The sequence below is a fragment of the Osmia bicornis genome, chromosome 8 (genome assembly GCF_907164935.1).
Source record: "Osmia bicornis bicornis chromosome 8, iOsmBic2.1, whole genome shotgun sequence".
Taxonomy (NCBI): Eukaryota; Metazoa; Arthropoda; class Insecta; order Hymenoptera; family Megachilidae; genus Osmia; species Osmia bicornis.
The window spans coordinates 6631030-6644920 of record NC_060223.1 but is presented as its reverse complement, the minus strand read 5'-3'; the positions used below and the strand labels follow the sequence as shown (position 1 = coordinate 6644920).

The following is a 13891-nucleotide window of genomic DNA, read 5'->3' as shown; positions in this document are numbered from 1 at the left end:
AACTTGGCGTTATTATTTTTTTTTCCTTAAATCGACCATATCATCTGCAACAACCTAATCTCGAAACCAAAATGAATAAAAGAAATAATATTAGCTACATCTATAAGTTCTTCATTCCTCAAGAACTGTAACAATCTCGTTCTCGTCTGCTCAAGCTTTCGTCGTGTGAAATGTGTACGACAAGGGTGTAACGTGTGTGTGTACGGTAAGACATGCGGTGTTCATATTTTGGTGGAAAACGGTTAGAACCCCCGCGTTTTGAAAGAACAGAATCGTAAGTACAAGTACGAAATTAAAAAGAGAGAGTGCAAGAAAAAGACATAGAAAAAACAGCGATGAGAGGATAGCAAAGAAACATATTTTTATTTCGTTCGTACAATGATAGAGCGTGAAAGATATACAAAAGAAGAAGAAGAAGAAGAAGAGGGTACGATAGGCTGAAGCGGTAATCTTAATAACAATTAATCTACGAAACGCGTTCCGTGTGTGCAAGCGGATCTTCCAATGGAATTTAAAAGAGAAAAAAAAAAGAAAGAAAGAATTAATTGTAAAAAGGTGTAGGCGCAGCTATACAACAGAGAAGCAGTTCGATCGTGTGATCTACACAACGGATACTAAAAAAGTTCCTTATACTTGAAACAACAACAACAGGTACCAGTGAATATGAATAATCGAGAAAGCTCGGTGGTGCTTGAAGCTTGCGTATGCGACAAAATAAAGTGCTACTGCGATACTTACATCGGAAAGAGTGCTTCACATCGGTTTCTATACGGACGCAGGTGTATATAGACAGAACAGAACCGTACTACTCATAGAGAATAATAATTTTTCTTTTCATTTCTAAAAAAAATCATCTTATAATCAACGAGGAAATCATTTTTTTTTTTTTTCTATCACGGTTCTGTCCATTCATATCCACCGGGATCGTTCGTCATACACGTTGGACACACGTTTTAAATGGTGCTGGCCATTCGAGTGCAGGTTCCGGGGCTTAATTTTACTCCCTCTGTCCGGTATACACGTACACAGATATTATCATCTATATTTTTTTTTTCTCTCTCTATTCGTGTGTGTGTGTCTTACGAAAAAAACGTAACGAAACATCGATAAGCCGCGTTCGGAAACATTTTTCCTGTAGGCTCTTCCCATTCGCTCGACGGGACACGGTTGATATCACTGATTGTATTCACCTTTTTATCGTCATATCTTTTTTTTTTTTCTTTTATCTCTCTGCGTAGCACTCTTCTCGCCTTTGAATCGCAAGGCAATTTTTTTGTAAAGCGATCGAAACAGGTGAGGAGGCCTCGGCGCAGTATTATATATATATAAATAGTACGTGTGAAGATTTGATGCGATCAAAAGCGTGGATTATTCTTTTCTTTTTTATATATATATAGAGGTAATATATATATATGTATAAATATATAGATAGATACATATAAATATGTACTATAATATGCATGTACAGGCTCTGTTTCGGTGACACTTTCCTTTGGCTAGCCTTTTTAGACACCGAGACACGACTCGTGTTTGCAAAGGCCTATCTTCGTGTGCCAAGCAATTACAAAACAATTCAAATACGTAAACGCGCGACTCTTTTACGCAGGCGATATAGCTGGCGAAATAATACATAATCGAAGCTGAATAAGAAGCTGACTGAACGCTGGGTATAACAGTTACCCGACCCATTGAACATCCTTCGAATTCATTTTTATCGATGGAAGAATTCATTTGATCTGATTTTTCTTTTCGTGGATGTTCAACGAATCGAGGAACCGAGGCTTGGTTCGAAGAAGGTCAATTTTCATTATTTTGTACATGGACACTTTCGATATCAAACTACAAAATTATATTTGGCTGATGGAAACTTGCGTTTCTTTAACCCTCGAACGGCGGACCATGGAGAGAGGCTCAATTTTAATTTAATTTTCTATGAAACTTTTTCGTTTAAAAATGATAATATTCTTGTATATGTTTTGTAAGTCAGGGTCGCGATTGACCCAGATTCCGTTGGTCGAGGGTTAATACAACCGTGTTACTACTATAATTACCATCGCTGAATATTCTACTAAACTCTAATCGCTTTAAGTTAAATGGTTTACTTGGATTGTATTAAACTTTGATCATTCTAATTTAACAGCAGAATAACCGAACTGGTGTTAAATTATAGAAATGACTAAGTTCGTCGGAACTTATTACCGAGCCAAAATATGGAAACTGAAATTTTCGTAATTGATTAAGAAACATCGATTCCATTATTGATCTACTTGCTGGATAAAACATTTGTTAAATGTACAATATCATCGACCTTCTTCGCAGAAATTATTAGTAAAGACGTAAGAGAGGAGATGGGAAGTCTAATGTGGCGATTGTTGGTAAAATCATTGGACGAGGAATGATGGATATTGACACGACGAGATATACAGTTAATAATACCTAAATATCACTCCGTGCCTCCGAATTTCGCAACTAAAGCGCAGGAGAAGCTGTGGTAGAGACGAAAAATGTTGAAAATACATATACAGTCCACTCCACTCGACTTCATCGTTTTAAACGTATCCCCTTTATATATTTCAAACAAACGTTCCTAACGAAACGATATCCTTAACAGAAAAAAAAAAAAAACGAAAAGAAGGAAAAATACTTCAATAGTCGTTGGAAAAGAAATTTCACAAGAAACGTTCAATGAAATCCTTGAAACCTGGAAAAACATTCAAAACGATGAAGCGACAAATGGCATATCCTGTATAATACATAATCTTACGGTCAAAAGACACGAGAAAGAGGTAGAATAGAAAATAGAAGAAAACAGATAGCGAGTCGTACGCTCGTTCTTATGGCGTTCGTCGTAATAAAAAAGCGGCTAACATCTACAAGGTTTTAGAAATGACCGTGTGCTTGGCGTCGGCTAGGTGCGCGTCTTATTTCCAACAAAATGTAACAAAAATAATTGTACAAAATCAAAGTAACGGGTTCACGAAAATTGCTAAAAAAAAAAAGAAAATGAAAATTATAACATCATCGTTGTTGACAATTATTTCGATTGAACGACTGAAAAGAAAAGAAAAATATTAATAAAAAACATAGATAAATATTTTTAAAAAAAGTTACGATACAAGCACCAAGTCGAACAGATTGTCGAAAGGATATTAAAAACAAGGGAAGCAGGAAGCGAGGCTAAAAATTGTGAGCAATAATTGGCGTAATATATATGTATATACAATCACGTGTATATATTATATATATTACTCTGTTTGAATATATATATATCGCTATATCATATATATTACAAAGGATTAGCAAGTTCGTTTGGGAAGTTTTCATTTCAATAGAAAGAGATGAAATAAGAAGCATTAATAAAACAAATATTCATGCATTTCTCAAGCATTATTATTACAAATACTGGCTGACTCCTTGACAAACCCCGTGAGCGTGCACGCGCAAAAAAACGCATTCGGGACCTCGAAGACTCATTTGCATCATCGTTCCATTTCATTCGTTCTCTCAGTTACTAAAACAGCGTCTCTTTTCTTTCTCTCTTTTTAAGTCGACAGCGCAGACTACACACGGCTAATTATTAATTTCATATAAATATATATATATTCAATAATAATAATAATAATATATATATATTTATGCAATGTAATGTAATGTATGTATCACTAACTATATCGGTACTGTTTAATTCGTTCATTATTTTTTATCTTCTTCGAATATTGGAAAATGGACGACGTGTTCTATTTCTTTCAGGGTGAATCTCATCGTCTCGCGGGTACCCAATACCATAGACACCGTGCAACACGCGTGTACAATGCAAATTTTTATCATCGGTATGGAAAATGATAAACGTGTCCTACACGTTTGTAATTTTTCTTTAAAAATAAAAAAAAAAGAAGAAGAGAACAGTCCTGTAATGTTTTAGGCCAACACGCGAGGTTGCACGATATCCGTACACAACACTAATAATACGTACGATTTACGTTTATCTTTCATTTTTCATCGTATTTTAAATATAAATATAATTATCATGTAGGCATATTAAACGTAGGTGCTCTCTTAACGTATCTCTCTCTCTTTCTCTCTCTCTCTCGTGTTACTCCATCGTGTACTCTGGTACACGTGGATCGTTTCGTGTACAACGGTGTACGAGTGCGGGGGGAAGGCACTTCCGCTGTTTTTCGATCGATGCCGTACGGAAAACGCAGGACTGCATGTTCTTTTGCTGGAATTTTCACGTTCGAGACCGATCGAGTAAATCTACTCGGATCGACGGTCTCGAAGAAGTTAGTTCTTAATGATTTCATTTCAGGATTCACCTAATTTCGGTTAACAAACCTGTACTCGAACGCGTTCAGAATAATGTTCATAGAAGAGGAGAAAATTTCCCAACGAAAAGGAAGATGCAGTTCCAGGGTTCCGATGGGAATCTAAGAGAAAAAACCAGCCACCCTCTCGATAGTGTACGTACATGTGTAAATAATGAACCGAGGAATAATGAATTCGTCAGTTCGGTGTGTGTGTGTGTGGCTCCTCAGAAACGCTTATAACATGTGTGTGTCTGTTGTACTCCAGGAGGCCATTCGAAGTAATTTACCAACCGTATATGTTAAAACGCGTGTGTATGTGTGTATGAATGCGACAATTTACCCTACCGAGGATTCTCTATCTTCAGGACGAGATTAAAAGGCAATCGCTCCGGTAAATGTCTATGCAAATTCTGTCGCTATGGAAGACGGTATTTCCCGTGAACAACGTTAAAAAATAAGGAAACCACGTGCTCGACGTTTTGTGCGTGTCCGGACACCACCCAGCTGTGCCGTGTGTGATTATGTGTGTGTTTCGCGATTCGGATGAGGAGGCTGCCTTTCAATCTCGCCTTTGCCTCTGATAAATCTTTCCTAAGTTTCTATGGTGTTCTTTCTTTTCACTGTACGTACCAGTGAACAATAATGCGTGGGTGTACAGTGTCGAACAAAGTAGCTTCTTAAAAAAAAAAAAAAAATAGCACTATAGAAGGCTTCATTATTCGCACGATAATGGAGAAAATTGTATTTAATATATTAAATTTGAATGATTATAAATTATATTAATTTTGTTCCAAATTTATATGGCGAGTGATGGAGCCTTCTATATTGCCAGTTTCTTTAGGAAAGTGTACTATGCTCGGTACTGTACACACATACGCGTATTCAAGCGACAAGCACACACACATCGACACATGTGTAAATATATTTATATATATATATGTATATAGGTATGTATAGTAGTTATAATACATTTAAATATAATATACGTGTACACGTGTTATTCTTCTTCATTGTTAGCTACTATTATTCAAATCACTGGCACACACGTGTACGGTTACGCAGAAGGTAAAGATTATTCCTAACTTTTTTTCTTATCTTACAGCTTCGTACATTTATCGCTCCCGGGGACATATCTTCCGTCTCGCTCGCTTCGTAGTACACAAATATTCGTTACTTTAAGACGCATATGTGTATATATATCTTTATGTATGCCTGTGTATTATCTTGAAGGTTTATTGTGCGATTGTATGCCGTTTAATTAGTGAACTCTTTTCGTTCTGGTATTCGTTTTCATTTTTTGGAGGGGAACGTTTCTCCGTCTTCCATCTTCCTCTCTCCTCTCTGATCTTGTTTTAAAATGCATTATTTTATTTTATTTTTTCTTTCTTTTATCGTCTGTTCTCGTTCCGTTTCGTTTCTCTTTTTTTCCGGTTAAATGCGTAAGCTCATGTATCGCAATTGACAAGGTTCACTGCATGTGCAATAAACTCCCCCGAATTGAATCCTTGTAGGACAATTATAGGATACCTCTATCTTTCACACGCTATTACATATTATAGATAAATAAATATATATATATATATATATATATAAATGTTTATGGAGGTTCTCGTACGTGTATGTATGTATATATTCGTGTGTACGTATGTGGTTACGTACAGGGTGTGGCAAAAGGGGCTGATTCTATATCCGAGATGTAAGTTGAAATTATAGAACGAATTTCTCAAATTAATTTTCTTAATTATAAATTGAAAACTAGTTAAAAAACAACATTGAAACATATATTATATAACTACATATATTTAGAGTTTTAAAAACTTTCAAGTAAAATAAAATAAAATTGTTAAAAGTACGTATTATTCTAATTATATCCTAATTATAATGAGAAATTAATAATTTTATAACGTAAGTCATATTTTCATAATTTTTACTTGTTTCTCAGGTTGCACTGCTTTTGGAACACCCTGTACCGTGTATATCTATGTATACATACATAGTACTAGGAGGCTATAGCCCCTACACTACAATTTATGCGTGTGTACCGTTCATTGTACGAATTAAGAGGCCGAACAAACGATGACGTTTATCTTCACTTTTTTTTTTAACATCATCATCGATGTGCAAGGTGTTCATAGGAAACATACGTTACAGTTTAGCTAGTCTCTAAAACTAAGGAGGAAAGGGCAGAGATCGAGAAACGTTATCGGATTAAAAATTAACGACACCATGGGTGTCTGTGTGCGATGTCAAAACGAGAAGCGAAGTCTTCGAACGATATAAAACACATTTAAAAAGTGTCAATCTCGTAAAAAGTATTAAACCTTCTATCTTTCTCTGACCCCTTCCATCGGTGTCTCTTTAAGAGTAACCTACGTTAAATGATAAAAATTAAAATCTAACAAAAGAAAAAAGAAAACGATAAACGAACAATAAGCGAATAAAATAAAATGGACTATGTGTGCGCGCACTGTACCGTATAACTTCTATATTTATACAACAAGATACCGACTAAGAATGGACTTAAACGATTGACCAAGACAATAGAAACTCTATGATTAGTAGGCAAGTACGTGACTTAGGCCGATCATCGTTTCCGTCCATCTTAACACAGGGAACAAACGAAGAAATTTCAATAAACAGGCCGACAAAACTTTCGGAAGGAACGATTTCTTCTTTTCGTTTCTCGACGATATTATAACAATCAGAATAAACATCCGAAACAAAGGTAAAACACGGTCGCGGGATTGCGATAGAAATTTCAACAAACTTAAAATGATTATCGTCAACCAGCGGTGACGAGATAAAATTTTCTACAACCTAAGGAAAGAAAAACGTGGTAGAGGGAAAGTAGTTGAAGAGAAGAAAATAACAGCGATCGAAATGTAATCCCGATCGTTTGTGCAGCGCGAAACGAATATTCGTCTGTTGATAAAACAGAATGAAGGGCACATCGAATCGAGAGTGTATGCTCGATCGAATTATTGTCGCAACGAAAGGATAAAATGAGGGAAAATTCAATGGTTTCTGGGTAGTTATACATCCTTCGTTAGATTAGGTTCGAAACGCTCCAAGTGGAATCGGGTTCAATAAGGCACTGTTCACCGACAATGTCTGACTAGAAAACGAATCTATTTTCAAAACTCTTGTATGCTTGTATGCCTGCTTGTTAATCTCCCCCTCTTTTTCTTTTAAATTTCAATCTTTCGTTTCTCAAATCCCGTTCACTAGACACTTCCTCTTTCGTGGACAGGAACGCGGCGCCCGTCTCGTTCATCGCGAACAATTCCTAGCATCATTAAAACGCTACTTCTCGGCGAAAGAAATTCGATGAAGAAATCGAAGAAAGTAACACATCGAAGCGTCGGAACGTCTCGCTGAACAAGCGACGGGGGGCAGGAAAAGAACGACGCGCAACACGTTCACGAATCGAAAGAGAGAACGTAGAACAGCCAGAAGAAGGAACCAGAACGCTCTCGATGATGGGAGGGGTGCCTTTGGCGAGCCACCCCCATCAACAGGGCAATGTTTCGTTTACGAGGTTTTCATTTTTTTGTAGGGTTGCATGATCACCCCAGAACTGACCGGAATGGCGACCTGAGGTTGCGCGGCGATCGTGGCCGCGTTTGGAATCTGCGGTATCTGAGGGACACCCGGTACACCGGCGGTGGCGACTCCACCGGGAACACTGGCAACACCTGGCAGCACCGTGTACGGGTTCTGTACGTAAGGGCTGCCCTGTACGGCAGCTGCGGCCGCTGCGGCAGCGGCAGCGCCAGGAACGGTCGGTATCGAGGCGTAAGGATTCTGCAGGATGTTTTGTCTCATCAGGGAATAAGGATTAATCGGGGTGCCGGCCGGTGGCCGGGAGTATGCCAAGATTCCAGCGGACAACGGTGACGTCAATGCGCCAGGAATACCGGCCAGGTGGTTCGGGATGACCTGTCTGGGCGTAGTTGCCGTGGCTTGTAATCCAGCCACCGCCGGGTTACCTGCCGCGGCAGGATTCACCAGGGCCTGCTTGTTCAGAGCGACACCTGTGTAATTCAGAGCTGTTAGCTGATTGATACCGTACGACTGGGACGCCTGAGACAGTTTGATGGCCTTCGCGTAGTTCTTCTGGGCCATCTCTTTAGCAAGGGCGGCTGGGTCTAGGTGAGCGGGCAGACCTGACGCCATGCCCAGGCTGTTCAGCATGTTCAAGCTAGCCATGTTCGAAGCGTTATAGTTCGACATCGATGCCATGTTGGTGATCGATGGATGGTTCGTCATGGAGGCCATGGAAGCCATCGAGGCCATCGAGGCCATATTGACTACACCTGGCATCGAGGTCATACCGGCGACCGAAGTTAACGGGCTCATTGCGGACTGCACGCTAGCACCTGACAATGCCAATTGATTAGCTATCGATTGTTGGTGTTGCTGTTGCTGCTGTTGCAACTGGTGCTGGTGCTGCTGCTGGGCCTGCTGTTGGGCCTGTTGGTGAGCCTGTTGATGGGCCTGTTGTTGGGCCTGCTGTTGGGCCTGTTGCTGCTGCTGTTGTTGTTGAGCCTGTTGTTGCGCCTGTTGCTGTTGATGCTGCTGCTGTTGCTGCGAGATCGTCGAAGGACTCGAGTGATTCAATTCGGGGGAATTATGCGTATTTTCGGCTTCGTGATTCTGAGTTGCATTCGACTGCTTGTTAGAGCCGTTATTATTGTTACTGTTACTTTCGCCAGTCGGAGGTGGTGGCGGCGGGTTGTTGCAGGGATCCATCAGCACGCCATTGTTGGCGTCGGCGCAGTTATTCACTGTCGCGCCGCCGGTTCCCTGAGAGGAGGAGGAGGACTGAACCACCACCGCGTGGTGGTTGCTTTGCACGTTCGAGGGTTGCACGACCGATTGGTTAGAGGTTTGGGTGGGTAGGGGTGGTGTTCCAGTGTACTCACATGACACAGGCACGAACGGCTGCTGCAGCTGCATTAACTGTTGATAGGTCGTCGCGCCGGTTGGCTGATAGACCGGCATGCCGGACTTGTCGCACGCCGGTCGTTTATACGGAACCATTCCTGGGAAGGCCTGTAAAACAGAATAACAACAATTTAGAATCGCCAGGACCGTTTATAATCGTCTTCAGGGAGAGGCTTTGAAAACGCGTCAGCTTTAATTTCTTTCTTCCATGAAAAATGAAAGAGAGAAATATTTTTGCTAGTCTCAGCATCTATACAGGATGTTTCTAAAGAGAAAATCGAAAAAATCTTTTACAATTCAGGATTTAAGTAGAGCTGATTATCAAGAAACATCTAGAGTTATTAAATAAATATTCACAGGTGATCTTCTGTGACTCCCTGATCAGCTGTTGCCCCAATCAAGAAATATCCCAGTTCTTGTATCTCAAAAATAAAACTTCCAATTAGAAAATGATTCAAGACTTTTCAATTCCCTTCAACGTGAACAATTCATTGTTTCGAAACAGTCTGTATACGAAAAGGTAGTTCGAGGTTGAAACGCGAATTAAACGATTAGTTGAATGAGATGCGTGTTCTTCATCGTTTCACTTTAATGAAATGAATGAAACTTGATAATTAATGATTCATTGCTTAGATTCGGCACTTACAAAGTTCTCGTAGTAGAACGATCCGACAGACTTCATGTCCATCTGCAACAAAGATAGGATCGGTTTCAACTAGTTTCAAGGAGTTGGTTACGAGTTGCGTCTATATAGTTGGATTTTCATAGGACACGATATGGGGACAACGAGGGATAATTAGACGGTCAATTATGTTTAGGGTGAAAGATGATTACGACAAAACTAGGTCATAGTAGTGGTACCAATAATAGTAACAGTTAATAATTAGTGGTAGCTGGTGGTGGTAACAGTGATAATAGTAGTGTGTCAAAGTTGTGCCGATGACGCAGCTGGCGGCGACGTTCCCAAACGAAGACGTTCGTCGTTGTACAACAAATTCGTTTCATTTCTCATTTTCGTCTGTGCTGTTTCGCTAAATAATAACAACATCCCTGTTCCTATTTATTTAATCAGCGCGTCAGAAAGACCAGCCATACTTATCGTGGATGACCGTGAGAAAGAGAAAACCGTGGCTCCTGTTTTGTACTTGAAAATCAAATTTAGTTGAAGATATATGGGAAAGAAATTTTTCTTTTCATTCGATGAAAGAAAAAAAAGAAAAGAGTAAAGAAATCGTGTTAGACGTCCGTGATGATCACCGCGACTTGTGTGTATATTAAAGAACAGACAATATAGAAAAAACCACGCGATTAATAAAATAATAAAAAACGTTCGTGGCAGCAGTGAGCAAAGTGACGGTAAGAACAGACATTATTAATTAATCGTTTTGGCAAATAGACATGGAGGGAGGAAGCGAAACGAACAGTTCGAATGCAGAAGCTAGAAAAGCTGGTAAAAGTTTATCGAACAGAGCGGAAGTGGTACGATACAACTGCGGTTTACGATAACGCTATGTGTGTACGTGTGTGTTAATGTGTATGTATCTGTGTGCTGACATGACAAGAAAAATTAGTATTCACGGAACAGGAAATCCAGTATCGTTCGAGATACAAAATACAAATCTCATGTGGGACAATTTGCACAATTATCGAAAAATAAAGGGGATTATTTCGCAAGCTGAAAGTAAAAAGAAAATAATTCTGTTTAATTAAAAAATGTTAGATCCATCCGACTGGAAAGTAAAGCAATATCCAGTCTGACGACGAAGAAATTAAAAACGATGGACGGAACAGTGAGAGAGAAAAATTATACTATCGAAAGGATCGTTCCATAATAAACGCTGAGTTTTAATTTTTCAAATTTCCTTTTGTCAATAATGGTCCCAGAGATATTTTAAAAAATCATTGTCACATAGAATATATTTTTAATAATTCCGAAGTAACCTGATTTTTTTTTAATATAAACAGAGTTAGGTCCGCTAAAAAGAATTTGCTAATTGTGACCCATAATAAACAAAGCCCAGTTAATTATGGAAAATCGATATTTATTATGGAACACCCTAATAAAATTAGAATAAAGTCAATGTGTAATATCAAGCAATCTACCGTGTTGTCAGCAGATTCGACGTGACCATTAAAACAACATAAAGATCATCTGGCAAAGAAAGGAAATAAAGAAACGAAATATGGAAGGAGAAATGGAAAAGAAAAATATCGCGTTATCGTGGTCAGGAGACAAAACTTTCCAGTCATTGTCCATAGCATGAGATGACGCTTGATACCATCACCTCGATAGTCGCTTAAGCACAACATGCATCATCGGCGCAAGCTTAGAGTTTTACACAGATCTAACTCCCCATCGACGTAGTACCGATTTGTCACTTGACTTATGATTATTTTGTACAATAACCATAGGCTTTTCACGTGGGAAATAGGTGCTGACGTACGGAGATTAGAATGGGATGCACGAAGCACGCGTGCTCTTTCTTCAGCAACAATTTTCATACAATATTCTCTGATTTTGGCAAAACTACTGCCAACTCTGTTTTGCGCTTCCTGTTGATGCGATCATCGTTTTATTTCAAGGAGGTTTTTATCTGAAGCTGCTGTAAGCATAGGCGTTGAGAGGATCGCGATCCAGAAGGAACAGTGCAGTCACGTTCGTTTTAGGGTTGTTTCTCGAAGGGTGAATTCGTTAGATTATCCCATAAATAATGTGGCTGTTCATAAAGTGAATGAATGTTTGCCATTGATGATCCAGGGTCAGTTTTAACCATGATATATAAAGTTTCAATTAAAATTAGGTAATCGAGCTCGCTAATTGAGTAATGCGAGATGAAGTGGACAAATAAATATTACGAAGCTGAATATTTATGAATCTGAAACGAGCCTATGGACAATTTTTCTGAAGAATGGGACAGAATTATTATGAAAAATATAAAACAAAAACCAATTATCAATAGATAATAATCGTGATGGGAATTCAATATTACACTTTGAACTTTCTGCTCAGGACAAATGATATTTTTGTAATTAAAATTTTATCCTCATTGATCAGCTAAGAGAACATTATTTATGGGATTATTTAATTCATAAGAATCGATCGTGTCTATTGTCAACAACCACGAATGATATATTTTCAATTTGGAAAATATTTTAAATAATTCCTGTAATCATCACAAAGCACACATCATTTTTAATCCACGAACAGATATTGTGCCATTCAAAATTCAGGCTCGTTTTTTCTATTGTAATGAATATTCATATATTTTATTATTAATAAATAATCCTTTATCTAAATCTCCCTTTTCAATATTATTTGATTCGTGGTTGATGATCGAAGAACAAATGAAAAAGCGATCAAACAAATAAACCACGAGACATAAGCTCTGATACGAGCAACATTGCGAAATACCAACGAGTATAAGCGAAATTAATTAACCATCGTGCATTGTTTCAATGAAATTGGCCCAAAATGATTTTGATAAATCATTCTATTTAGGAGCCATTGAAAATATTCAAAGCATTGTATATTTATCGGGTAAAATATTAAAATCTGAACGATGCACAAGGGTTGAACGAGAAAATTCGGAAATTAACGAGCAGTGTTCAGAAGGAAGAAGCTGAAATGTATATGTAATATATACAATGGTAATTAACCCTCTATAACCAAAATTTCTTACTTTTGCTAGAATAAATTTATAAAAATTATTAATAAGGTTGAGTGAGTGAAAGTTCAAATAAAAGCTAAAAATTTCAAAGTTTTAAGTTAATTTGTAAAAAATTGAAAACAAGAGAATGCCATGAAATCTAGAGACAAAATTCCATAGAGGGTTAATGAGAGTAATTACTGTGAGATTGCAAGTGAAACGAAGAAAGAGAAGGTTTGTGACTTGGAACGTGTTTGCACAGCATACATCTTTCAAGATTAGACAAAGCGTATTGAAATTTTGATCACAAACAGGGAGAAAAATAAATATAAATAGAGCTGTCAGTGCGCTCGACAGTGTATTCGTAATTGAAATATACAATCATTAGAAACTTTCGGAAAATGGTCCGAATTTCTTCATTCTATTCCCTCGAACTTTCTTTGAAGAATATTTAATGACATTTGATTTTTAGAGTTATAAACGACAGAATACCTAAGTATAATAACTACTGCTACCTAAATATACTTTGCCCAAAATAATTAAAAAAATCTTTGTTCTAATAGAGGCTCTAAATCGGACATGCACAAAATATAATTGCCCTACAGGCAATTTTGTAAAGAGCTTCTATTATGTATTATCAATGTAAATAAGGTATCCATAAACACTTTCCTAACAGACTTAGATAATAACTTCTAATTCCTTCCAATAGAATAATTAACACTGTACTAAAGATTTGAAAATAAATATTTTCATGAAACTACACCTCATTTTCAAAATTCTTTCTAACAAACCTTCCTATTTCACAACGCTTTTCTCCAAAAGAAAAAAAAACTCAGAACAGAAGAAACTCTAAGGCGCTATTTTATTACTCACCTGTCACAATACAAAGACTATCTATCAAACATTAAAAAAAGAAAAAAGAAAATGAAAGATAGACTAATAATTAACCCTTGGATAGCGTATGCTGGGTCAAAAGCATAGGTAAACCCT

General features: G+C 37.8%; 1 protein-coding gene across 13 annotated transcripts in view; it reads right to left on the bottom strand.

The window, feature by feature from the left end:
- Window positions 1-344: 344 nt before the first annotated feature.
- The window catches only part of LOC114877207 (mediator of RNA polymerase II transcription subunit 12-like), a 204883-nt gene continuing 191336 nt past the window's right edge, over window positions 345-13891 (bottom strand). For all 13 annotated transcript variants that reach the window (XM_029189478.2, XM_029189482.2, XM_029189480.2 and 10 more), the window contains 2 exons: window positions 9901-9942; window positions 345-9362 (listed from right to left, as the gene is read on the bottom strand). In XM_029189478.2, the coding sequence (XP_029045311.1) occupies window positions 7839-9362; window positions 9901-9942 (1566 nt within the window). In that variant the 3' untranslated portion in view covers window positions 345-7838. The remainder of the gene's footprint in view (window positions 9363-9900; window positions 9943-13891) is intronic.